The sequence below is a fragment of the Tasmannia lanceolata genome, unplaced genomic scaffold (assembly GCF_043159265.1).
Source record: "Tasmannia lanceolata isolate RefF3 unplaced genomic scaffold, GAP_Taslan_0.1 ptg000012l, whole genome shotgun sequence".
Lineage (NCBI taxonomy): Eukaryota > Viridiplantae > Streptophyta > Magnoliopsida > Canellales > Winteraceae > Tasmannia > Tasmannia lanceolata.
Genome location: NW_027518689.1, coordinates 29,694,984 through 29,721,150, shown reverse-complemented (window position 1 = coordinate 29,721,150; position 26,167 = coordinate 29,694,984). Strand labels below are relative to the sequence as shown.

The 26,167-nt window shown below is 38.3% G+C and overlaps 1 protein-coding gene across 2 annotated transcripts in view; it reads right to left on the bottom strand.

Annotated features, from left to right (window-relative positions):
• Positions 1–25,696, bottom strand: part of LOC143887818 (lysophospholipid acyltransferase LPEAT2-like) — a 52,766-nt gene extending 27,070 nt beyond the window's left edge. Inside the window, exons 1-6 of one of the 2 annotated variants that reach the window (XM_077392011.1) lie at positions 24,975–25,696; positions 22,013–22,193; positions 16,826–16,885; positions 14,014–14,177; positions 13,856–13,919; positions 13,245–13,313 (exon numbers count right to left, since the gene is read on the bottom strand). In XM_077392011.1, coding sequence (XP_077248126.1) covers positions 13,245–13,313; positions 13,856–13,919; positions 14,014–14,177; positions 16,826–16,885; positions 22,013–22,193; positions 24,975–25,429 — 993 coding nt within the window. In that variant the 5' untranslated portion in view covers positions 25,430–25,696. The remainder of the gene's footprint in view (positions 1–13,244; positions 13,314–13,855; positions 13,920–14,013; positions 14,178–16,825; positions 16,886–22,012; positions 22,194–24,974) is intronic. The other variant, XM_077392013.1, reaches the window with a different exon arrangement.
• Between the last annotated feature and the right edge of the window lie 471 nt (positions 25,697–26,167).

Genomic DNA, 26,167 nt, shown 5'->3' with positions numbered 1-26,167 from the left:
TAAAAGTTAGATTAATACCAATTCAGCTCCTGCCGGCTCACTTTAAAAGCCACAGATTAACCATAGATAATTGTGAATGTCAATTCGGGATGTTAATTATTTCCTCCCTGCCATCAGCATTAATATTATCTCCAATCAATATGAAGCATGGGCAAGAACCTTTGTGTGAAGATCAAAGGCTGATCTTTGCTCATCCATTTAAGTGAACAATGGGATCTGTAGCAGTTCAGGGGGTTCTAGTGCACTGGAACAGGTTGTTCCATGCACCTCAAGGGGTGCACAAAGATTTAACCTAGAAACCTTTGTGTGAAGGTTTCTAGCATTTGCTAGTAGAAAAATTATGACCTTTTAGCTGACAATGTAAATAACCATGTTGGTCACATGTAGCTGAAGAAAGTAGTCTATAATGTTTCAGAAAAGAGAAGTGCATATCAACTGCCATAGAAGAGCATAAAGATTGTTAAAGTATAAAAGATTATATAACGCCATCTCCAACAGCTTAAGCTTTTGGAGTAATTGGTAGTTCCAGATGGTATGAGAGCAAAGGTCCTTGGTTCAAAACCTCCTTGATATTAAAAATCCAATTGGAATGGCCAACCCAAAAGAGGGGCCACATGTGCCACATGTAGGCCAACCCTAAAAGGACGGGCCACACGTGAGGGGGAGCTTTAAAGTATAAAAGATTAAATAACGCCATCTCCAACAGCTTAAGCTTTTGGAGTAATTTGTAGTTCCACAAAGATCAACAGGATTCTGCTTGACAAGAACATGGACTATGGATGATTCTACTTTCTATAGGATCATAAATGTTTGGATATTCAAAAGATTACAAATTGGACAGGCGTGGCAAATGGAAATGGGTACATGTGGTAGTTGCATCCCATTGGAAATGGTTTGTAAGGGAAAAAAGGGCTCTAGAGCAGGAGAATTAAAGGAAGCAAATTCCACAGGTAGAGATGTATAGTGTACAAAATCTGGCATATCCACTTTTTACTCAGTTCTTGTGTCAAAATATTTAATGATTAAAAAAAGCAAACGCCATTATTATGAAAACATTGAAGAAAAACGATAGTATCTGAGTATGGTGTGCCCATATTAGGCATAAACCTGTCTTGAGTCATCAGAAGATAATGATGATACCTTTAGCCTGTCTATGATGAGGATAAGATGTCTGATATTAGATAAATCACCCAAGTCGATGAACACTTGTCTTCGTGGTGTAATTATGCAACAATACACCTACTTTAGAATTGATTGAAGCTTTCCAGAAGTACACCACATTGTATGTCACAAGAACATGCTAGAGACCATTAACTATATGTACAAGATTGATCCTGGTATCAAGTAGACAGTTGGTATGTAGGTGACCCTTGTGCCTTAGATGACACTTCATTAATTAAGGGGTTGAGCTATAGTGATCACTAATTAGGCATGTTAGATGTGGTCATGATTTGAAATTCCACTTAGCAACCCAAGAGGGGGTGAATTGGGTTTCTTTTCAAATTTTAAGAATTTTGAAAACTTAGATTGCACTAGTTTTAGATTGAATAGGAAATCAAAAATAGTATTCAAAGCAATAGTGAAAACTTACCACACAAGAAGAGGTGAAGAGGCAAAGAAGCTTTGACACCAAGATTTTTATAGTGGTTCGGTCTTATCTCAAGACCTACTCCACTCTTCTCAAGTTACTCTCCTTGAGGATTCCACTATCTTCTCCAAGGAACTTAAATACGGCGTTCCTTCCGCCTTGTACAAATCGAGCTCTACGCTCCAAGGGTCTTCTACGGCGCCCTTTGTGCCAAATACAAAGAAGATGAAATGAAAAAGCTTGCTTGCCTCTAGATAGGCTAATTTAAGGTAAAGCTCACTCACTCTCACAAGAACAAGATTGAACAAGTGAAGGTCCTAAGGTCTCTCAAGAATAATCTAAGGTAAATGGCACAAGAGAGAGATGGAGAGTGAAGATCTTCAAGAGAAGGAGAACAAATGACTTTTTGTGCTCTTGAAATCTTTGTAATGTCCTTAGGTAGAAAACCCAAGAGTCCCTAAGTTCATATAAATAGAGGGGACAAAAAAAGACAAAATATTCGCACCCCAACGGTCGTCTCGGACTCCGGGCTCGGAGCTCCGAGCGGCTAATTTTTTGAACCTGGAACAATTCTCGGAGTTCCGAGAATTTTCTCGGAGTTCCGAGCTCGGAGCTCCGAGAATATTCTCGGAGTTCCGAGAAGCCTACGGCCAGCAGATTTTCCTTATGTTTTGCTGATTTTGTTTGGGCTTTTGGAACTTTGATTTTTCAAGATAAATGGAGTGTCATGAGGGTCCAACAATGTTGAGACACCACTATGAACATTCACAAACCCATTAAATTCTATCTAGGTTGATTTTAACTCTCCTTTGTGCCATAGACCTAGACTAAACATTGAGGACCGTTTACATTCTAAATTTACTTGGTCTTCAATCTTGTTGGCACCTTGTAGAGGCTTTGACATGTCTTCACTCAACTCCATTGATGCTTGAGTTGATTTGCCATTCTTGTGCTTGAGTTCAACCTCGTGTTCAACCTTGAGTTCAACCTTGTCATGCACTCTTGAGGATGGTACACTGTGAACATTATAACTTTGCCAATGGAAATCATTAGTGTATAAAACCTTTAAAACAAATTTAGTTTGTTAATCATCAAAACAATTCAATAGGAGTACTTGTTGAACCCTTGGGCTAACAATCTCCCCCTTTTTGATGATGACAAACATAATTTGTTTTAGGGTAGGAGCTCCCCCTTTAGGGATGAATAAAACACTTTGGGCTCCCCCTAAGAGTTTGATTTAATTGAACATTTAAGGCATTACTTTAAGGATGAAAATTTGATTGCAACATTTTAAGCATAGAGCTTTGCTCCCCCTTAATATATGCATTGGGAGCTCAAATATTCTCCCCCTTTTGTCATCACCAAAAAGGTGGAACAAAAGGAGTGAGGGTAGGTGAGAGCAAATGAACAAGTAACGTGAAATGCGATAAAGAGAGTAGGCATAATACATGGTATGCAAGCAAAAAGAATGAAACATAGAGATATATATAGAGGATGTGAAATGGCATACAGAAAAGTGCATACAATCAGTCAGCATACATAGCATTCATGACACAGCATAATGGTGACAGATATAGATAAACCTAAAACATCCCAAAAAAAAGATCCATACAACCAGCGTATAGTCCAAAGACTATCGATACACAACAGAAACAGATAGATACACCGAATAGAAATAGAGATCTGAGCATCAGAGAACTCGAGCCATCTACTGAGGCGGAGGAGGCGGTGGCTGATGAGAAGAGCTGCCCGGTGCCTGGCCCCACTGGTCACCGGAGAGGTAGCGATAATAAGCGGCCCACTGCTCATCAACATGGGTAGTCATGGTCTGGAAGCGAGCAGAGATCTCAGAGTCAACATGGGTAGATAGCTGCGCAAATTGTGAGGCCATGGATCGTTCAATAGCCTCCTGCATCTGAGCCAAATCCTGGCGAGTGCAGTATGAAGATGTATCCTGTGATGGCTGCGGGGCCGGTGCAGCCTGAGCAGCGGCTTCGTAGCCGCCTTCAGCGGCAGGAGCATCGTCAACCGCGACTTGATTCAAAGCCATTCGGTTAAAGGTCTGCTCATCAAACGGGGCAGTCGGAGTCATGGTCAGTTCACCATCCAAGGTGATGCCAAAGTGACGGAAGACACGGGTGAGGACCATGCCATAGGGCAACGAAGAGCGGTAGCGGCCAGGGGTCTGAAACATGTAGCGAAACATGATGTACGGCAGACAAAGCTGGCGGCCCTCGAGAATGCTGTAGATAAGATAGGCCTCTAAGGGTCTGAGGGCTTCACGCATCCCACCACGAGGGATGAAGATGTGGTACATAAAGTTGTGAAGCATACGTGCTACCGGAATGAGGTCGGCGGATTGGACGGGCATACCAGAGTGGTAGTTCCGCGTAATCCTACCATAGACCGTGTCATGATCGATATCATCAAGTGAATGGGTCCCATCTTCCGGCCAGAAATAGTGGGTGAGGCCATCAAAGCTGATCCCAAGAAGAGTGGCAAAGGTGTGATAGTTGAGTTTGATCACTGTTTTCTTGATTTTGGATTCAATTTTGAAGAAGGAAGGAGAAATTGTGAGATTGGCGTAGAAGAGACGCACCAATCGAGGGTATACTGGTTCATTGAGGTGTAGGATGGATGTCCAGTGAAGGGCATCAAATTTGGCCTGTAAGTCGAAATTTTGAAGGACAGGAGGATCAATGTACCTGCCGGTGAGGATGCCCCTAGTGCCGATGTCGGCCCAGAGTTTCTTGGCTTTATCCCCAGTAAAAAATGAGTTAGGCACAACCTCAGCCGCTACAGCCTTTGCCTTTGCCTTCTTCCGAGAAGGCCCTTCTTCCTCGGGAACTTCTTCAGGAAAGTATTCAGGGTCTGCAGCTTGGGAGGAGCCTCCAATGTTGAGATTTTTGGTTTTGGGAGGCATTGTGAGAAGAAATGTGAGTAGAGAGATAGCCCTAAAATGAAGGAGAATAAGAGAAATAGAGAGAAATAGAGAGAAATAGAGAAAAATAGAGAAATAGAGACGGATAAGGGTTTAAAAACAAGGAAATAGCCCTAGAATGGAAGAAAATAGAAGAATGGGAGAAAGGAAGAAGAAGAAAAACGAAAAAAAGGAGAAATTTTAGGGTTTGAAGAAGAAAAATGGGTTGGTAGGAAGAAGAGAGGTAAAGGAAATGGTTTGAAGGAGGAAAAGGGGTTGTGGAAGTTGAAAAAGGAAGAAAAAGAACGAAAATGGAGGTAGGATTTGAGAAGAAAGGGAAGGAAGAGGGAAAGGGGAGAGGAGAAAATGAAAAAATGAACCGGATCCAGGGGTTTTAACGCTCCTGGACCGATTCTCGGAGCTCCGAGAAATAGGCTCGGAGTTCCGAGAACACACGCGTTTTTTGGTTTTGCTACTGTCCGATTCTCGGAGTTCCGAGAAATTTTCTCGGAGTTCCGAGAAATTTTCTCGGAGTTCCGAGAACACACGCAATTTTTTTATTTTTCTACTGTCCGATTCTCGGAGTTCCGAGAAGCCTGGAAGAAATCTCGGAGTTCCGAGAAATTTTCTCGGAGTTCCGAGAAACGTTCCAGAGCCCTCTGTTCATTTCCTCGGAGTTCCGAGACAAAATCTCGGAGTTCCGAGAATTTTTTTTTTTTTTTTTTTTTTTTTTTTTTGAATGGGAGGAGAACAGAGTTACATGTGATATTTTGAGTTGCAACTTAACCAATCATGATCCAATGCATGAACATAGATGACTTTCCGAGGGTTTTGATGATGGCGCAAGGCCAAAGTTTTAAGTATCTTAATTTAGGGTGATAGTACCGACTCCCCCTTGAAATGAAGTGGGCTATGGGTACCAATTGAGTGATTTTTAGAGTTAGGGTTGGATCATCAAAAACCATGTAGTCACAATCAAAATATGAGATATATATATACAAAGATAATTATGTCTTCTATTCATGCTTCATGTGCAAACTCTTTCATTTGATCTAGACTCCAAATGTTGAGTCCACTCCTAAGGTCACAAAATCGATCCTCATTAAGGGGTTTTGTGAAGATATCCGCCAATTGTTCATTGGTGTGGATGTACTTAATTTCAATATCCCCTTTTTGAGAATGATCTCTTAAGAAATGATGCCTTACCTCTATGTGCTTAGTCCTAGAATGTTGAATTGGATTTTTTGTCAAGTTGATGGCGCTTGTATTATCACAATGGATTGGAACATTACTAAATGCAAGATTATAGTCCATGAGAGTGTTCTTCATCCATAGGATTTGTGCACAACAAGCGCCGGCCGCAATGTATTCTGCTTCGGTTGTAGACAAGGCTACCGAGTTTTTTTTTTGCTAAACCAGGACACTAGAGACCTTCCTAGAAATTGACAAGTGCCACTTGTGCTTTTTCTATCAATTCTACAACCGGCAAAGTCGGCATCCGAAAATCCTACTAGATTGAATTCATTCGATCGTTCATACCATAATCCTAAAGAAGGAGTTCCTTTGAGATATTTGAATATCCTCTTAACGGCACTCAAATGAGACTCTTTAGGACCCGATTGAAACCTAGCACAAATGCACACGCTAAACATTATATCCGGCCGACTAGCGGTCAAATATAATAGACTTCCTATCATTCCTCTAAACTTTTTCTCATCAACCGGTTTCCCACTTTCATCCTTTTCTAATTTGGTGGAAGTGCTCATAGGAGTTGGCTTGATTTGAGAGCTATCCATGCCAAATTTCTTAAGGAGTTCCTTAGTATACTTCTCTTGGTTGATGAAAATTCCATTTTTACATTGTTTGATTTGAAGTCCTAGGAAATAGGTAAGCTCTCCCATCATACTCATCTCAAACTCTTTTTGCATGGATTGTGCGAATTCTTCACACATCTTATCATTGGTAGCACCAAATATTGTATCATCTACATAGACTTGAACAATAAGCATATCTTTTCCTTTTCTTTTAATAAACAAGGTTTTGTCAACCGTGCCCATTTGAAAGCCACTCTCTAATAGGAAGGAGCTAAGCCTCTCATACCAAGCTCTAGGAGCTTGCTTTAGACCATACAAGGCTTTGTCCAACCTATATACGTGATTAGGGTATTTGAAATCCTCAAAACCGGGAGGTTGTTCAACATAAACTTCCTCCATAATATACCCATTTAGGAATGCACTCTTCACATCCATTTGATACAACTTAAAGTTTTTATGGGATGCAAATGCAAGTAGCATCCTTATGGCTTCCAATCTAGCAACCGGAGCAAAGGTCTCATCATAATCGATACCTTCCTCTTGGTTGTAACCTTGGGCTACCAATCTAGCTTTATTCCTTTGAATATCTCCATGCTCATCGAGTTTGTTTCTAAACACCCATTTAGTCCCAATAACCGGGTGATCACTAGGCCTAGGAACTAACCTCCATACTTGGTTTCTCTCAAATTGGTTTAGTTCCTCATTCATAGCAATCATCCAAAATTCATCCTTTTCAGCTTCTTTTATGGACTTGGGTTCTATTTGGGAGATAAAGGCCATGTTGGCACAAACATTCTTATAGTGAGATCTTGTCTTAACTCCTTGTGAGGTTTCACCTATGATTTGAGTAGAGGGGTGACTAGACATGATTCTACTATGTTTAGGAAGACTTTCTACTTCAAGTTCTTCTATAGGTTGACCTTCTAAATTAAGATTTTCTAAGGGTTGGACAATGGACTCTACTTGACTAAGAGGCTCTAGAAGATTGACACCATCATCATCTTCATTAATGACATTAGGAGGTTCAAATGACTCGTCAAATTTGACATGCACGGATTCTTCCACAATTTGAGTTCTTTTGTTATAGACTCTATAGGCTTTACTATGGGTTGAATAGCCTAAGAAGATACCTTCATCGGATTTTGAATCAAACTTATGCAAGGTGTCTTTCATGTTTAATATAAAACATTTACAACCAAAGACTTTGAAATAGCTAACTTTGGGGGGTGTTCCACTCCATAGTTCATAAGGTGTTTTGTTAAGGTGAGGTCTAATGAGCACTCTATTTAAAATATAGCAAGCCGAGTGAACGGCTTCCGCCCAAAAGTTTCTTGGAACATTGTGCTCATTTAACATAGTTCTAGCCATTTCAATAATAGATCTATTTTTCCTTTCAACTACCCCATTTTGTTGGGGAGTTCTTGGAGCCGAGAAATTGTGCTTGATTCCATTTTCATTGCAAAAGGTATCAAACTCAAAGTTCTCAAACTCGGTTCCATGATCACTTCTAATTTCATTTATGAAAACCCCTTGTTCATTTTGAATTCGCTTGCACAAGTTGACAAATTTCTTGAAGGTTTCATCTTTACTAGTTAAGAATAACACCCAAGTGAATCGAGAGTAGTCATCAACAATCACATATACATATCTACTTCCTCCTCTACTACTAGTCTTCATGGGACCAAATAGGTCCATATGAAGGAGTTGGAGTGGACAAGAGGTAGATAATACACTTATGGGTTTAAAAGAGTTTTTAGCATGTTTTCCATGAATGCAAGCACTACAAACTTTATCTCTAATGTATTTGAGTTTAGGTAACTCTCTCACAAGATTCTTAGAAGATAATCTTGAAATTAAATCCATATGAGCATGACCAAGTCTCCTATGCCATAACCAAGGGTTATCATCCATGGCGGAGAGACATTGGATGTTTTGATTTTCAAGGTCTTCTAATGCTAATGAATACATATTGCCATCTCTATATGCAACAAATTCAACATCATTATTCTTGGAATTCAAAATTTTACATCTATCTTTTTCAAAAAGAACTTTGTGACCAAGATCACATAGTTGACTAATGCTTATTAAATTAAATGAAAGACCGTCAACGAGCAAAACATGTTCAACCTTAATGTCCTTAATTTTAATGGTACCTTCACCGAGGATTTTGCTTCTTGTATCATCCCCAAAGGTGACATTTCCTTGATGACTCATGGTGACAAAGGCGAACTTGCTTACATCTCCCGTCATGTGCCTTGAGCAACCGCTATCCAAAAACCATTTGTCCTTTGAGGGTTTTCCTTTCAAGCACACCTACAAGAATCAAAGCTCATGTTGAAGTTTTAGGTACCCACTTTTTCTTGGGTCCTTCAAGGTTAGCAACATCATAAAGCTCATTCTTTTTAACCCACATAAATTTTGTTGCTTTTGATTTCTTAACATTGCATGCAAACCTTAAGTGTCCTATTCTACCACAATAGTGACAAGTGGGAATAAAGGCACTAGTGTTAGCATGGATGTAGGAGAAATTTCCTATAGCTTTATTTTTGAATGAGGCTTTTCCTTTAGAAAAGGGTTGGTAACCAAGACCATTTTTTTCTAGAGAGACAAGCTTATTTTCAAGAATTTCATCTAGTTTATTTTTGCCACATGAGAATTTTTTAAATGTCAAATCAAGTTCTTTGCATTTCAAAATAAGTTTCTCATTTTCTTCTTTTAAGCTTTTGTTTTCAAAGATTAATTTGTCTACTTCTTCATTCAAAGCTTTGTTTTCCAAAAACAATTTTTCACTTGTATTGGTTTGCAAATCGAATTCCTTTTTCATGAACCCAAAATCCCTAGTGACATTTTGTAAGGACTTTTTCATTGTTTTGTTTTTGGCGAGTTGTAAATCCAAATTTTCATGAAGTTTTTCACAAGCAAAAATTAGTTCATCATTAGAGAATTCATGAGATAAATCATCAACATCATTTACCTCGGATAAGGAGATGTCTTGTGTTACATCGGCGAGTCCCATGAAGCAAAGGTCATCTTCATCCTTTCCGTTGGATTCATTTCCGGATGAAGCACTCCCTTCATCCCAAGCCGCCGCACACAAAGCCTTTTTGCCATGTCTTCTATTCTTCCTATCCTTGTCATTGTTGTTGATGAGTGGGCAATTTGGCCGTATATGACCAACCTTGTTGCACTTATAGCATCTCATCTCCTCTTTGTTTGAGGGTCTATTTCTTCCTTGGCTAGAGTTGCCTCCTTTCTTGAATTTGAGAAATTTCTTGAATCTCTTGGTGAAGAGAGCAAGATCGTCTTGTGTGTCTTCTTCACTCTCTTCCTCTTCACTCTCAACTCTTGCTTTGAAAGCTATTCCTTTCCTTTTTGTATCTTCCTTTTGTTTGTTTAAGGTTTCTCTTCCTTTTAAAATCATTTCATAAGTTGTTAAGGAACCTATTAAGTCTTCTAAGCCCATTTTTGATACGTCTTTTGCTTCTTCAATGGCGGTGACCTTGGGATCCCAATCTTTAGGTAAAGACCTAAGTATTTTGGTAACTAAGTCCTTGCTAGACAATTGTTTACCTAAGGATCTCAACCCATTTGTTATGTTTGTGAACCTAGTATGCATTTCGGCAATGGTTTCATTTGGGTCCATCATGAATAGCTCATACTCTCTAAAGAGAAGATTCATCTTGGACTCTTTCACTTGATTTGTCCCTTCATGAGCTACCTCTAGCATATCCCAAATCTCCTTAGCGGTTTCAAGAGTAGAAACTCGATTGAACTCCTCGGGAGATAAGGCACAAATCAAGGCATTCATTGCTTTTGCATTGATAGTGGATTCTCTTCTTTCATTTTCATCCCATAGTTCCATATCAACACTAGGTTCATTATATCCATTTTGGATACTTCTCCAAACATCAAAATCCAAAGATTTTAAAAACACTCTCATTCTAGCTTTCCAATATGGATAGTTTGAGCCATTGAAGAAGGGAGGTCTAGTGGTGGATTGCCCCTCATTGCTATGAGAAAAGGTTGCCATTTGAATCTTTCCCTTGTAGGTTTTCAAAGAGAATTCCTATGTAAGAGCCTAAGCTCTGATACCAAGTGAAATTCCACTTAGCAACCCAAGAGGGGGTGAATTGGGTTTCTTTTCAAATTTTAAGAATTTTGAAAACTTAGATTGCACTAGTTTTAGATTGAATAGGAAATCAAAAATAGTATTCAAAGCAATAGTGAAAACTTACCACACAAGAAGAGGTGAAGAGGCAAAGAAGCTTTGACACCAAGATTTTTATAGTGGTTCAGTCTTATCTCAAGACCTACTCCACTCTTCTCAAGTTACTCTCCTTGAGGATTCCACTATCTTCTCCAAGGAACTTAAATACGGCGTTCCTTCCGCCTTGTACAAATCGAGCTCTACGCTCCAAGGGTCTTCTACGGCGCCCTTTGTGCCAAATACAAAGAAGATGAAATGAAAAAGCTTGCTTGCCTCTAGATAGGCTAATTTAAGGTAAAGCTCACTCACTCTCACAAGAACAAGATTGAACAAGTGAAGGTCCTAAGGTCTCTCAAGAATAATCTAAGGTAAATGGCACAAGAGAGAGATGGAGAGTGAAGATCTTCAAGAGAAGGAGAACAAATGACTTTTTGTGCTCTTGAAATCTTTGTAATGTCCTTAGGTAGAAAACCCAAGAGTCCCTAAGTTCATATAAATAGAGGGGACAAAAAAAGACAAAATATTCGCACCCCAACGGTCGTCTCGGACTCCGGGCTCGGAGCTCCGAGCGGCTAATTTTTTGAACCTGGAACAATTCTCGGAGTTCCGAGAATTTTCTCGGAGCTCCGAGAATATTCTCGGAGTTCCGAGAAGCCTACGGCCAGCAGATTTTCCTTATGTTTTGCTGATTTTGTTTGGGCTTTTGGAACTTTGATTTTTCAAGATAAATGGAGTGTCATGAGGGTCCAACAATGTTGAGACACCACTATGAACATTCACAAACCCATTAAATTCTATCTAGGTTGATTTTTAACTCTCCTTTGTGCCATAGACCTAGACTAAACATTGAGGACCGTTTACATTCTAAATTTACTTGGTCTTCAATCTTGTTGGCACCTTGTAGAGGCTTTGACATGTCTTCACTCAACTCCATTGATGCTTGAGTTGATTTGCCATTCTTGTGCTTGAGTTCAACCTCGTGTTCAACCTTGAGTTCAACCTTGTCATGCACTCTTGAGGATGGTACACTGTGAACATTATAACTTTGCCAATGGAAATCATTAGTGTATAAAACCTTTAAAACAAATTTAGTTTGTTAATCATCAAAACAATTCAATAGGAGTACTTGTTGAACCCTTGGGCTAACATGATTGAAGTAGCTAAGTGAGGAATCGTTGGGAAAGCAGCTATGCACTATACTGATGTTGGAAAACATATTCCTAGGAAAGCGCTCGTGATATCAACAATTAGTTTGTATATAGCTCATCAGTCAGCTCCGACTATAGACAGATGGTCATGCAGTGCACTTAGATTTACTTATTCAATGGAGTCAATAATCGAGTCTCTCTCTAAAACATTTTTGAAGGAAATTTTTTTTGTTGGAAAAACTTTTACTTATTCAATGAACTATGTAGCTTTCAGCGAGATATTTGAGGAAGGATTCAAATTTGAACAGCATAAATCTGTTAGTAAGTTTCATAATGAATCAACAAAATAAATGAGGAGGAATTCAAAATTCATATAGAACAGAAATAATGCCAGAAAGGTTCTTCACGAATCTCCAATATTCTTTGATAAGTTTCAAAATAATAGGTTGGAAAAGGAAAGAAGAGGGAGGTACTTGTTTTTTATGAGATGGAGAATGGAGACGTGTAAAGGTTGGGGTTACAGCCTTATGGGTGAAGTTCCGATTTTTTATACATAAGGAGTATGAGTTGGGGTCATGGCTCATGGGGACTACAGTCGCTGCACTAATGTAAATCAGAAATCAGGTTTATTTTTTTAATTTGCCCCCACCCCCCTCCTCCCCCTAAAAACAGTGTGAGGGGTTCACTTTGTAGAATATTATAGATACAGCAAACAACAGTAAGTCATAAATAAATGTGCAACCAGTTCTTCAAACAACAAACACTAAACAATCTTCATCACATCATTTGAAAGATATAGATCGTATCAACATAACTTGTAAAGGAATGGTACATTAAGTGGTTGTATGGATACGCGGATTTTAGAATCTTGGATTTCCTCAAAATTCTGGATGAGAGACGAGAGAAGGAAACCGTCCGTCGTTTTCAGATATCTCGCCCTTCTTTCCGTCAAGCGAGAGAGTAGGAGATCATTCCGTGTTTCCAGGTTTTAGATATCTCAGGATGGGGGAGAGATTTCTAAAACTTGAATTTCTTACTTAAAATACAGGTAAATAGATTGTGAAATCCAGAATTTTAAACCACTTTCAAACTAAAACCTGGATTCTAAAATCCACGTATCCAAACAGCCCCTAAGATTTAAGAGTATGGCAATCTGAAGATGAAATAAACTTCACATGGCTAACGTATAACAACCAGAAATGCACGACTAATGTATCTGATAAAACACGGTTCGCGGTTGTCAATAGAACAACCTGCACACTGGATCATCTATAACCCTCTAATAAGATGAAGTCAATAGTATAAGAACATCTGGATTTCACAAAAGATAGAATAATGCCAACGAAAAAAAAATCACAAATCACGAATAAAAAATTTTAATTGTAAAATTAAGAAGAAAAACATTTAACTAGATCGTGATATGATAAACACTTACGTATCACTTAAATGCCATGCATCCAAAATGTCAATCGATCATATGAAATATACAAATATATTCTTGATAATTAAAAACAAACAACTGACTAACATTACAAGAGTAATAAAAATGTACAAGTCAATAACTCACCTGCTCAGCAAAATGAACAGCATTTTCCTTTTTGTTCTTCAGAGGAGCAACAATAGGGAGGTATTCTACCTGTTAAATCAAGAATAAGTTCCCTTTACTAAAATATTAATACCCGGCTACCTGAACCTGACATAATGAAATGAGGCACACACATTTATGTATGCATTTGTGAAGATAGGCCTACCCTCGAGGGACAAAATTAGAACTAATTTTTGTAGTGTATACCTACGTTAATAAGGATTGAAGACTTTTCTTCCGGATCAAACATTAAAAAGTTAATATATCTTGAATTTTCAATCACTACTATTAACCTTCGCACCCCTTGATCCATATTTTGTTCGCAGGTCCCATGGCGAACTTAAGATCCTAGCCACTCATTCATGGCCAGTATTAAATAGGAAAAACTTTAAAGGTTCCCATTTATCAACAGTTAAGGTCATAATAGGGCCATCACATGGTACTCACCAAATCAACAGCTCCAATCACCGTAAATGTGATATTTGTGCAGTGGGCCGAAGAGCAGAAAATGAAAAGGTGACAACATCACCCGCACATTCATGAATTCTTATAAGAAACAGCAAAAACCAAATAAATAGCAGGAGCAGATGTACCTCCATGAAATTGTGAAATTGGGTGAACATTCTGAACATGAGCTTCGCCAAAGAAATATTGCCCCTGGATAAATGGCATCAAATGAACCAAAGAATTAGAGAAAATTTTTGAAACATTATTGAAAGAAACGTTGTGCCAAATAAGAAAAGAATCCTACCAAGATTGATCAAAGTGGATATGGGGATAGCGAACAACCACAGGTTGAATTGGAAAACCAGGAATAAATGCACCAAGTTGGAACGAGATAAGGACCCTCCCGTTAGTTGTGGTACCCTCAGGAAACAATAGAAGCCGAGGAAAGATATCGGATGAAGCTTTTCTCTGCATTCAGATCCTTGAAGGCACATTCCGTATCAAATAGCAACTAAAAAGGAATAACTTATTCTTTTGAATTTTCTTTGATGAAATGAACATCTAGATATATGTTAATCGTAATAGTTCCAAGATGTTATTGCTTATTGCTTTAAGTAGAGTCTTCCATTGATGGTAAATTCAAGACAAAGCAATAGTATCAACGATACTAAGGTAAGCACAAGGCAAAATATCCACAATACTAAGGTAAGCATATTGTGATACTATTGGCAAAAAGGATTATGCAGTGTAACTACAGCTAGATACAAATAAAACAAGAAGGCAATTAAACAACATAGAACTTTATCGAGTCATCAAATAGCTAGGAAACATTTAGGAACAAAATAACTAGAGACTTTAAAATTACAATCATGGTAGAAATCTGATACATCAACAAGGTGATCAAAATTGATCTATTTCTTAAATAAATAATTTTCTTGATACTTCTTTTTCCAAGTAAAATACTATTGTCAAAGGCCCCAAATGCTAGCTAGTACAAAGGTGGCATATATGTGTTATTGCAAAGAGTCTCCATTGAGTCGTCAAATCCCCTTTCAGCCACCAAATAGTGTTGAGAGAATCTCACTCATATTTCTCTCTCCCTCTCTTCTCTCCACTCTCCCCCTCTACTACTATAACCTCCAACAACTATAACTCTTACAAGCACTATTCTCAACACAAATCTCCTTTAGTAAGAACGTCAACTTCCCTACGACATTCTCATTCTTCTACTTCAATAAATAGGTTGGAAATACAAACACATTTATGCACACATACAAGGACGAGAAAGGCTTGTATAAACCCTGACACCAAGATACTTGTGAAGGCACAACGTATCGTGTCCGACATGGTATGATAGTGATACTTATATTGGTCACAATATTTTGTTTCAAACATATGTCACTCTCTTCAAATGAACTATCAGGCTTTTTTATTATTTGCGTCACGTATTTCCAATCATAATGTTGACTATGTTAGCTTTAGAGATCCTATTTTAAACTTATTACTAATTCCACCTTCTAGGTTAAAAAAATCTCATTAGGTTCTTACTATTTTATTTATGCACGTCGTGTCTTCTAATTCATGGTATGAGATACTTGTAGCCATATATGTATCCTACATTTATTATTAATTCCACCAAAGTTATAAAATTATTAATTCCACCTATGTTAAAAAATCTCATTAAGTTTTCAGTATTTTATTTATGCACGACTGCACGTCTTGTGTTCTAATTCATGGTATGGGATACTTGTATCCATATATGTATCCTACATTTTGGAAAAAACAAAAAAAAGGCACCTCCGAGTAGAAGTTCACTTCCAAGAGGGAATATAAATTTCTCAGTAAACATCATGCATTGTCTAACTGGTATGGCTTGAAAAGTCTTTAAGAGGACATATTAGAACTTTATGTACATCACCATATTTGAATGTCAATTCTCCTATTTCAATAGAAGAAAGTTGTTCTATTTCCATCTAGAAATGATTGTACTAAATTAAAAAGGGATTTGCTAGGGACCATCGCAGAAGGTATTTCACACCCAATTAAAAAAAAGATATTTTGGTTCCCATCAAGAACCATATGCACTACATAAAAAGTAAGTGTCATTTTTTCAAAGAGATGAATTTTTCTTAGGCCCTGTTTCTTTCGACGTAAAAATGGACGTAAAATTTGTTTTATGTTCATTTCTACAACATAAAGCAAATTTTACGTCCATTTTAACGTCGAAAGAAATGGAGCCTTAATAAAAAAATAATAAACGAACGAGCCCAAGAGGGGGCAAAAACAAAATTTCAATGATGAAATCTCATGCCATTCCATTACCCCAGAACATTAGCATCCCATGATTGTTATCATCTTGTTCAAAAATCTCAGCCATCCTAGACTTGATTCGTCTTGGGCCAAAATTGATAAATGGTTTTATTAAGCATCATCATTGTAGAAATTGCGAATGTGGGAGCGATGGTCCTCATCTCGATCCCTCCCATATAAAAAAGGGCAGCCCAGTGCATGAGGCTCCCGCCATTGCGGGGCCTGGGGAGGGCTAGATGTATGCAGCCTTGCCCCTGCTTTGCAGAGAGACTGTTTCTGTGACTCCAAACCATGACCACCAGGTCACAATGGAGCAACCTTACCGTTGCGCCAAGGCTCTGATCCCTCCCATATGGTAAGGAAATTTGAGATGATAACTCATGATACCTTCACCTATGACCAATTCCATCTTTCTCTGCCGTATTTGAGAAGAGTTTGAATCAAAAGAATAAGCTTTGAAAAGGAAACTATATTGTACTCATTTAGATCATGATATCACAAATGCAAATGCAAATGCAAATCAATACACTTTCATCATCAAAACTATTTCATCGAGCTGTACAAGATGACACTTGATGGAAGTACCAAAACAATATTAAACACAGGTTTGGGTATCAAATCCATGAGTCCTCTGAACAACCCACAGAATAACACCCATAAGAACTTAGGTTAGAAATTTTGAATGCCAAAAGATAAATTTGGCATACAATATGCCTTCCATAGTCTTGACAAACAAAAAAATAAAGACAGGGAATACAGGAATTAAGCTCATGGAATAATTTAATTAAGATGTAAATACATTATACCTTTATTTCATTAACGGCATGCTTTCTTGAAGGTGCTGAGAACCTATTAACATAAATAACCTATGAAACAATATCACAAATAAGAAAAACATGATTAAAGAGTTAGATTCATCATAAAAAATAAAATTACATAATTACAATTTTTTTTATAAGGTAAAGCTAGATAGCCTCGTCCCCTTACCATTTTTTAAGCACTAATCTCATCGCACACATGGCAAATATGTGGTGATTGAGGCAATGATTGGTGATTGGGGCAAAGCATACATAGAGGATTTCCACTACGAAAGGTTTTGCAACATCTAAGGCACCAATTTCTTTAGAAAAAATATCTAAGGCTCAAATTCTTTCAAAAAATATATATATAAGGCTCCAACAATGGAAACATGAAAGGTGCATTTGGTTTATTTCAAGACTCTCAAAATAAAGGGTTTTTACTGTTCTCCTATTGAATGTTCACTGAGCCATTAGCAAGTGGGTGAACAAAAGGTTGGCATATTCCATTCACTTAGGCATCGACGACAATGTTTGAAAAGTTGCCAAGCATATTCATGACTCATCTAAGTCAGTCTTTCTCACACTAAACCAATTAAAATGGTGTCACTCATTCTTACATATAGGAGTTCGTGACTTTTTCGATTTTTGGAACAACTCGACTGACTCACACAAGTCAAAGAAACTCATCCAAGTCGAAGCTTCTTTTATTTTATTTTAAATAAAACAACAAAAAAGGGCCAAATTAGCCTAGTTGGCTTATGAAACAAGCTAGTCACCACAGTAAAAAAAAAAATGGAGCTGATATCCGCCCCTTTTAATTATGCGGACACCCAGCTTAAAACCCTCACACTGGCTAAAGAAGGTAGCCAGTTATACCTAAATTGTATTTTCGGAAATGACCAAAATACCCTGGAAGCATCCTCTCTCTCTCTCTCTCTCTCTCTCTCTCTCTCTCTCTCTCTCTCCAGAGACGTAAAGAAGAGAATCGGAAGGAACCTAGCAAGGAACTAGAGAAGCTCGGGTGCGTCAAATGGAACACCAAGCCACCAAAGTTCTCTGCTCATTGGATTCACTGCTATGCCCTCACAATCCCCTCTGTTCTTTTTCTTCTCATACTCGCTGATACACTCCAGCTCCTCCTCCTTATGAAGCACGGGTACGGGTACGGGGTGCGGGTACGACACGACACGAGTACATGGGCACATGATTTGCCAAAAAAAACTGGGTACGGGTACGTTCGGGTACGCCGAATATAATAATATATTTTAATATTTTATTATATATTTATAAAAATTAAAAAAAATAATTGTAGAGCAATCAAATAACAATAACATCACCAAAATGGAAAATTCTAATATTACTCTTCATTTCATAAGTGATTAAGTTCCATATTTCAGAACATGAGGCATCAATACATCATTCATTAGAAAAAAAAAGTCTGTCACCAGTGTGTTGACCAGTGTGTTGACCAGTGCCGGACAAGATGAATAATTTTTAGAGACCAAATTATGAGATTTTTTTTACCGGACTTTTGGGATTTAATAATGTTTGGACACGATAGATTTTATGAATTTTTAAAATTTGAAAAATACCCCACCGTTTGGAAGTTAAGAAAGTTAAAATTTTGACCCGACCCTTTTTCTTTGAATTTTGTACTAGAACTGGAGAGTTGACTTTTTTTCCTTTTAGATTTGGGTGTTGAAACTATTTTTAATAAATCCAAAAGGGGGGTATTCCGTTATTTACATGTAAACCTAAATGGACAATAAAATAGTAAAGACATTTACTTAAGTGGTTTACATGTAAATACCGAGTACAAGAAAGTACAGAGAAGTACAGGAGAGGAAAGAGAAGCAGCAGGAAGAAGCAGGATGTGTCGGGTACGCGTGGTGCGCACCCAACACGCACCCAACCACCAAAACTATTTTTATTTTTATTTTAAATGGGGTACGTACCCCGGACGTACCCGGGGCGTACCCACATCCCATACGTGTCGGGTGCGGGAGCCCCTGGAGAGTACCCGTGCTTCCTAGCCTCCTCCCACTGTTTACGTTGACAAGAACACCCGAGTTATCTGCCAAGAAAAAATGGCACCTTTCACACCGAGCAAGCCATCGAATACGAGACCAAAATGAAAGTCATCGTGTTGGCATAGAAATTTGAAAATCGTGATATACCTCCCCTATTAGATCCGTTTTTTCATATTTTCCTTCCATTAGATAGATTAGCTTATAGATTTGGATTTGCGCAACTAAGTGTCCAGAGAGAGAGAGAGAGAGACCTTCCTTAGGTGCTGGATTTGGGCACTGCGATTTTGGGCGAAAAGTGTGGGAGGGAAACCTAAACGAGGGTTAATAAATGCTAACATGGGTATTTTGGCCATTTCCTAAAATACTAACTGGCTACCTTCTTTCACCAGTGTGAAGATTTTAATTCGGGTGTCCCTGGAATTAAAAGGGGAGCATATATCAGCTCCCTAAAAAAACCACCCAAATCAATAAAAGTTACTTACAGCAATATTTTGCATTAGATTAAGAGGTTTCTTTTTGTTTTCTGGAAAGAGTTCTACCAACAACGAAAAATTGAAGGTGCATTTTTTATCCTTTCTTCTTCTTGCAGGTATGAAACCCCTTTATTTTTAGATCAAGATCATCCTCTTATTCTATTAGAAAAAAGAAAAAGAAAAGAACCATTGTCTATAATCTTCATTGATAGAAACTCTCGCACGCAGACACACGCCCATGTTCTTCTTCTTTTTTAACAAGTGAAATTTTATTAGAAAACAGGACGTCAAAGCATAGGAAACGCCTTTGGTAAGGATGGGAAACGCATTTTCCCTAAAATGAGTTTCAGAAACAAAAAAGAACCATGAAAAAATTTCGGGAAACGTTTATGAGATGCATGGGAAACGTATGGGAAAAGAGTGGGAAACATATAGGGAACTCATGGGAGGCGTGAGTGAAACACGTGAAAAATGTATGTTAAATGCGTGGGAAACGTGTGTAAAACGTATGGAAAACGTGGAAAACGTTTTGCAAAAATCAGAACAAAAAACGGAGGGATACATATTAAAGAAATAAACCAATGGTATAATTTAAGAAATTAAGGAATACATATTAAAGCACTGGAGGAATACATATTCAGACCATTGCCTTCTAACGGGAGAGGAAAATTTTGATTATTGATCATTGCGCTCTTTGTATCGAGGCAAGGGAGTCGGTGGACCACCTGTTCATGCAATGCCGTATAGCTAGAAAAGTTTGGGGCCAGATATTGAATAGATTTGGGATTGGTTGGGTATTCCCTAAGAAGCTCATGGATCTCTTCTTGGCTTGGCCTTTTGTACCATGGAGGGAAAAAGGCAAGATTCTCTGGAATGCGATTCTCCTAACTACTTTTGTGGGTCCTTTGGCAAGAGAGAAACGCAAGAGTCTTCAACAATCGAGCTAAAAGATCATCCTACCTATACACGAAAGTGAGGTGGCTCTAACCATCTCATGGGTCAAGGTGATTCCTTCTTTCAAATTTGTATAGGCTTTTCACCTTTGGTACGGGTGGAAAAAAATTTGCCTTAGTATGGACACAAGGGAAAGGTGATTCAGGATTGGGTCCTGCCAGCTCATGGCTTTTTTAAGCTAAATTTTGATGGGTCTAGCATGGGGAAAATCCTGGCCCAACTGGGGTTGGTGGGGTTCTTAGAAACGAGGTGGGTGAGGTGTTGTGGGATTTTGCGGGTCCTATTGGCATTGTCGACACCTCCGAGTCGGAGGTGCGGGCCTTGCACCAAGGCATTAAATTGCTCAATAGAGAAAATTTGGATAGAGTTGTGGTGAAAGGGGACGCTTTAAATGTCATTCGATGGGTATCTCGTTCTCATCATCACCCTTGGAGATTTTATCGTTACTTCAATGAAATTCAAGATTGGCTGGGATCCTCAAATATTGCTTTTTCTAATATTATAAGATCCGCTAAAGTGTTGCAAATAGCTTAGCGAGTGAGGGTGTAGATATTGAATCACTTGAAATCTTTGATTCCTTACCTCTTTGAGTTCTATTTCTCTATCCTCTCTGTATCCTCTATTCTTTCTTTTTCCTTTTGTTGTATTCAATAAAATTTTATCACCATTCAAAAAATAATAATAAAAATAGAAATAAGTAAAATATCTATTAAAAATAATATATATAAAGAACATATATAAATCATCACTGTATGTCTCTAATTTAAATGAAAATTACGAAAATATTATAACTACATTTACTTATGTAGAAAAGTTCATAGAAATTTGAAATTAACAAATTCCAAAACTATAAACATACAGATACACAAAAACTTATGGTGATACAAATTAAAAGAAAAAATACGCTAGTAAGATAAAAAAAAAAATAACTAAAATAAAAATAAAACATATGAGGTGCATTTCTCTCGCGTTTCTCTTGCATTTCATGTCTTTCAATTGACGTCTCTCTATCATTTCTGAAATATTTTTAATGCATTTCTTAGGACGTTTCTCATAAAGCTTTTCTATTGCTTCTCGTTTCCCCTCTATTTTTTCCCACATTATACGCTTTTGTTTCATGTTTCACTTCCCGAATTTGTTTCCCAACTTGGCAGGTATGGAACAGCTAACGAACAATGAGCGAAAAAAAAAACAAAGAAGAACCCAAACACATGCCCAAGTTCATCTTGCTCTCGTTTTGTCCTACATGCAATCAAAAGGAAATGCAATTGTTGTGGGAGGTGTAGTTATGGATTTCATAATAGGAGGCAGCTCTTTTCATTTTTATTTTTATTTTTATTTTTATTTTTATTTTTAAAGTGTGTTTCTTGCATCCTATCTCTCTTTCTTTTTTCTTCCCTTTTTTTTTCTTTTTTTTTTTTTGCTTCTCTTGATGTAATCAAAAAGATCAAATTACCTGCTATTTTAAGGCTATAACAAGGAACATTGTCGTCTCGTTATTGATAATTACGACTTAAAGGAGTCGAGTCCAAATCTTGAGTTTTCCAACCTTATTCGACAAGGCTGATGCAATTTGGAAAACATTGGACAGATCAATGGCCCAATCACCACGTACATGTGGCACATGTTCAAATATTGAGGGAAGGCTAGATAGCACAATTCATAATCTAAATAAACATATGCCAACCAATACGTATGTAATTTAATGAAAAAATACAAGTAAAGGTAAAAATTACCTGCATTGCTCTAATAATGGTTCCAACAAAAGGAGTGGCATCATGCGATTCGGAAGCAACAATAGTTGGGAATAGCTCATAGAAAAAGAAAATAGGTTCAATATATGATACATGATTAGATACAACAATTGGAGCGGTTTCCCTTGAAGCTGGCTTTCCTACTCGCTTTATCCAATGATAACTGAAGCAAGAAGCAAACAGGATTTAAGCAAAGTAGTTTAAATCTTTATTGGATTCAGTATCATGAAAAAGATAATGCCTAAAGTCGTCAAAACTCTTTGATCAAAACATGATTCCTTTTTTAAAAGAGAGAAGTGGGAAATCGCATAGATTACAAATATAATAGTGAGTGATTTTCTTTGAATGATGAAATTTTATTAAAGAAAAAGGGCAAAGCCAAATGGCTGAGATGGTCATACAAAATCAATACAAGAGAAAAACAATCAGGGAAAAATCTACAACCATGAGCGGAACAAAAAACGCTCAGTAATCGAGGTGTCCTCACAAAATGAGCTGATCAAGCAATAAGATTCAACTCTCTGGTAGCCCTAGAGCGGGGGAGTGAGTCTGCATCAAAATCGGTTGACCGCCATACATGTTTTAGCTCAATGTTGTGACTTCCAAAACATTCTGGATCTCCTCAATAGCATCTACGAATCTCCACAGGTATCTGACATCATCTCTCAACCATCTGACCACATTGACGGAATCGCCCTCGGGGATGATTTGGTCCAATTGTGACTGATCCAACAGCCAAATACCATGAAGAAATGCTTGAACCTCTGCCCCATTACAATCTTTTACTCGGATCTGACCTGAAAAAGCCCATAACATATCCCAATTTGCAATCAGCAAAGCTCCGATGCTACCGACTGGGGTTGCCAAGACTCGAGGCATCAAAGTTCAGTTTCAATTTTCCAAGAGGGGGTGGTTCCCTCTTGGAACGTGAACCCTCCTTAAAGCACCTGTCAGCCTAATCTCCTCCCATGACCTGTGGAAAGAAGCCACTAATATTCCTCTTAAGGTGTGAATGGTCGGTGCCCATTGAATAACCACATAAAACTTCAAAGCGTGCACTCCCTAAGAGACACGTTTGAAAGATTCTTTCCTTCCAAACAAGCCAAAGAATGACAGCAGAGAAAAGGCTCTAAAGAATCTTACCTCTAGAAGGCCAAGGGGATAGAGCCCACTACTCAACAGGGTCAAAGATGTGACCAGGAAGAATCTAACTAACTCCGAAAAAGACCTAAAATGAAGCACCAAAGATCACATATAAGGTAGTGGAGCAACAAGTGGTCGACGGACTTAGCATCAACAAGGCACAACACACAATAGTTAACAATGATCTTATGATCAAGGTTACCTGGAAAGTGGTCCGTTCCAGTACGCAGTACGGGAACAGAAACAGGGTACGATGGTAGCCCGGTACGCAATACGATGAGCATAGGCTAAGTTGGTTCGCTATTTGGGGTCGCAAGTCAGTTTGGAGCTAATCCGGATCGCTCTGGTACTCTCTCTAGCTTAATGTTATGCCAAGAGATATTAGAGGGGTGCAATTTTGGTAGGGTCGCTGGGTCGGTTGAGCTTTTCCTAAAAAATGAATTGGAATCAACCCGACCCGATTTTAAGGTAAAAGCTCAACCCGAATTCCAAAAAATCGACCCGAGTTGCACGCCTAAGAGATATGCTAAAGTATTGTTAGGCCTTACCAACTGGTGGCTGCTGACAGTATTTGGGAAAGGTAATCACATTTGACAGTTGTTCAAAAAAGAGATTAAAACTTGTAGTGCCAATATCAGTTTTGGGGAAATGTAATAACATTTAACAATTGTTCAAAAAAAAGTTAAAACTTGTAGTGCCAATACAAGAAGGCATGTGGTCGGATTTTTTGTTTAGGGTTTTTAAGTTGCTACATGCCATCTGCGGTTTCCCTTTTCCCTCGTCTCTTATGCCATTTACAAACCCATACTCTCTGCAAAAGCAAGGAAGCAATGAATGAGGTTTTACAATATTGTATATGGATTGTATTTCGACAGGCAATCTTCAGTGGAAGTTTATGTCGGAACATCTGTTGCAGGTCAGTCTTGGTCGCCAATGAGGTATATGATTAGATTTTTTTTGTTCTCTTTCCCCCTTTTCTCCCCTCTCTTTGTATGCATCTCTCCCTTTCCCGCGGGTCGCCCGGGTCGCCATTTTTGGTGTTTTGGGTCGCAAACAACTCACGTTTGGGGTCATGCAACCCCGGATCGCAGGTCGAAGGGAGGAAAGGTGATCCTGATAACATTGCGTATGATTATACCGCAGGTGGTCAACAGTGACAATCTTATTGAGGCATGCAGTCAAGCAAAAAGCATTTACCCTCGACGAAGATTTAACTCTCCAAACTTTCCAACAAGGTGAGATAGATAGGGAATGTACCATGTGTTTGACGGAGCATATTGTGAAAGAATCAACCTTAGTTATCGATTTTGTTTCGGTTGTCATTTTGTTTTGGACAGTGAACGGAATGTTTCAGTGTTTCAGCTGTTTGGGTGTTTCGTTTTGAAAAAGACGTTACAATTTCAATAGTAAAAATTTTAAAAAAAAAAAAAAACTAAGAAAATGAAAAACTAGTAGAAAAATGTAAGAAACTATTATATGAAACAAATTTGACAAAAAACACATTTTATTACTTAAATGTTATATTTATTGTGACGCATAGAAAAATCCAAACCAAAAATTTTAGCAAATTTCAGAGGCAGAAATTTCTAATAAACAATCCAAAACAAAAATTCTGCATACAAAATCCCAAATCGGATGATTCCAGAACAAAAAAGGATCGAATGAATGACAATCATTAAATAACAAAACTAACAATTTCTCACAATGTGAAGCATCTCAGAGACAGCGAACATATCCAAAAAAGACCAATGCTTTTTTATAAAGAAGATCAGTATTGGAAGAAAAAAGAGCAAATCCTTACCCAAAACTAAACAGTATGCACCTAGCACAAATCCGCGTGATCCACATAACCCTACACCTCCATTTAGGCATAGGATTGTGCCTATCCTTCCATCCTTGTAAAGCTAATTTCGTAGCGAAAAACCCTACCAAAAGAGCTAATCCAAAGATAACCAAACGGAGAATTGCGATGGGGAAACAAACCAAGATCTTAAACCACTCGTAAAACCCTTCGATTTTCGGCGTCTGGTTTCGGAATGGATCGATCGGAGATGGACGAGGAAGAGAGAAGGGTCCTACGCCGAGGAACGAGAAAGGGTTAGGGTTAAAAGGGCTGAGTCGGTGAACGAGTTGAGGGTCGGTTATAGGCGAGTCAAAGTTGGGGGTTTCTTCCATGTTTAATATAAGATGGGGGTTGGGAGAAAGATTTGAGAGAAGAGGAGAGGTGAGATCGTTGGGTTTCGAATCTCCTTCCATCGTCTCTCTCTCTCTCTCTCTCTCTCTCTCTCTCTCTCTCTCTCTCTCTCTCTCTCTCTCTCTGACACAACACGACAGAGTGGAAGGGGGCGAAAAGGGAAATTTTTAGGTGGAAAAATAGATGGATGGTTTGTTGGAGAGGTTTTAGGTGGAAAAATAGATGGATGGTTTGTTGGAGAGGAAAGGAAGACGAAGAGGCGAAGGATGCGGACTAAGAGAAAGATTCTGCAAGAGTTTGTATTATTTTATGAGGTTTTTATGTGGAGTAGGGGAGGAGAAAGAGATAAAAAGGAAAGAAAGTGCGCGTATTCTTTTCAAAAAACTAAAAGATACAGTGGGGCTCACGGCACTTTTGTATGGCATTTCCATTTTCCACATAGGAGTGCCAATTTTTTTGAAAAAAAACATACACCCGACTCCATCTCTTTCGAAGATCAAAACCATTCACTTGTTGGGCCCAATGTAAATAGATTGTGTCCGGATGATCGTAACCCTCCGATCGATGGTTGGATGAGACCTTATAGACACCTCGACAGATCAGAGGGCTAGGATTATCATACGGAGATGATTTTCAGGGCATGGCTTTATCTATGATCGGGCCAACAAATGTATGGTCTGGATCTTGAAGATGAGCCTGAATGATCCTAGCCCTCCGATCTTTAGCCGGACAACACAATCCACAGATCAGAGGGTTTAGGAACATTTATGCTGGGCCCAACAAATGAATGGTTTGGATCT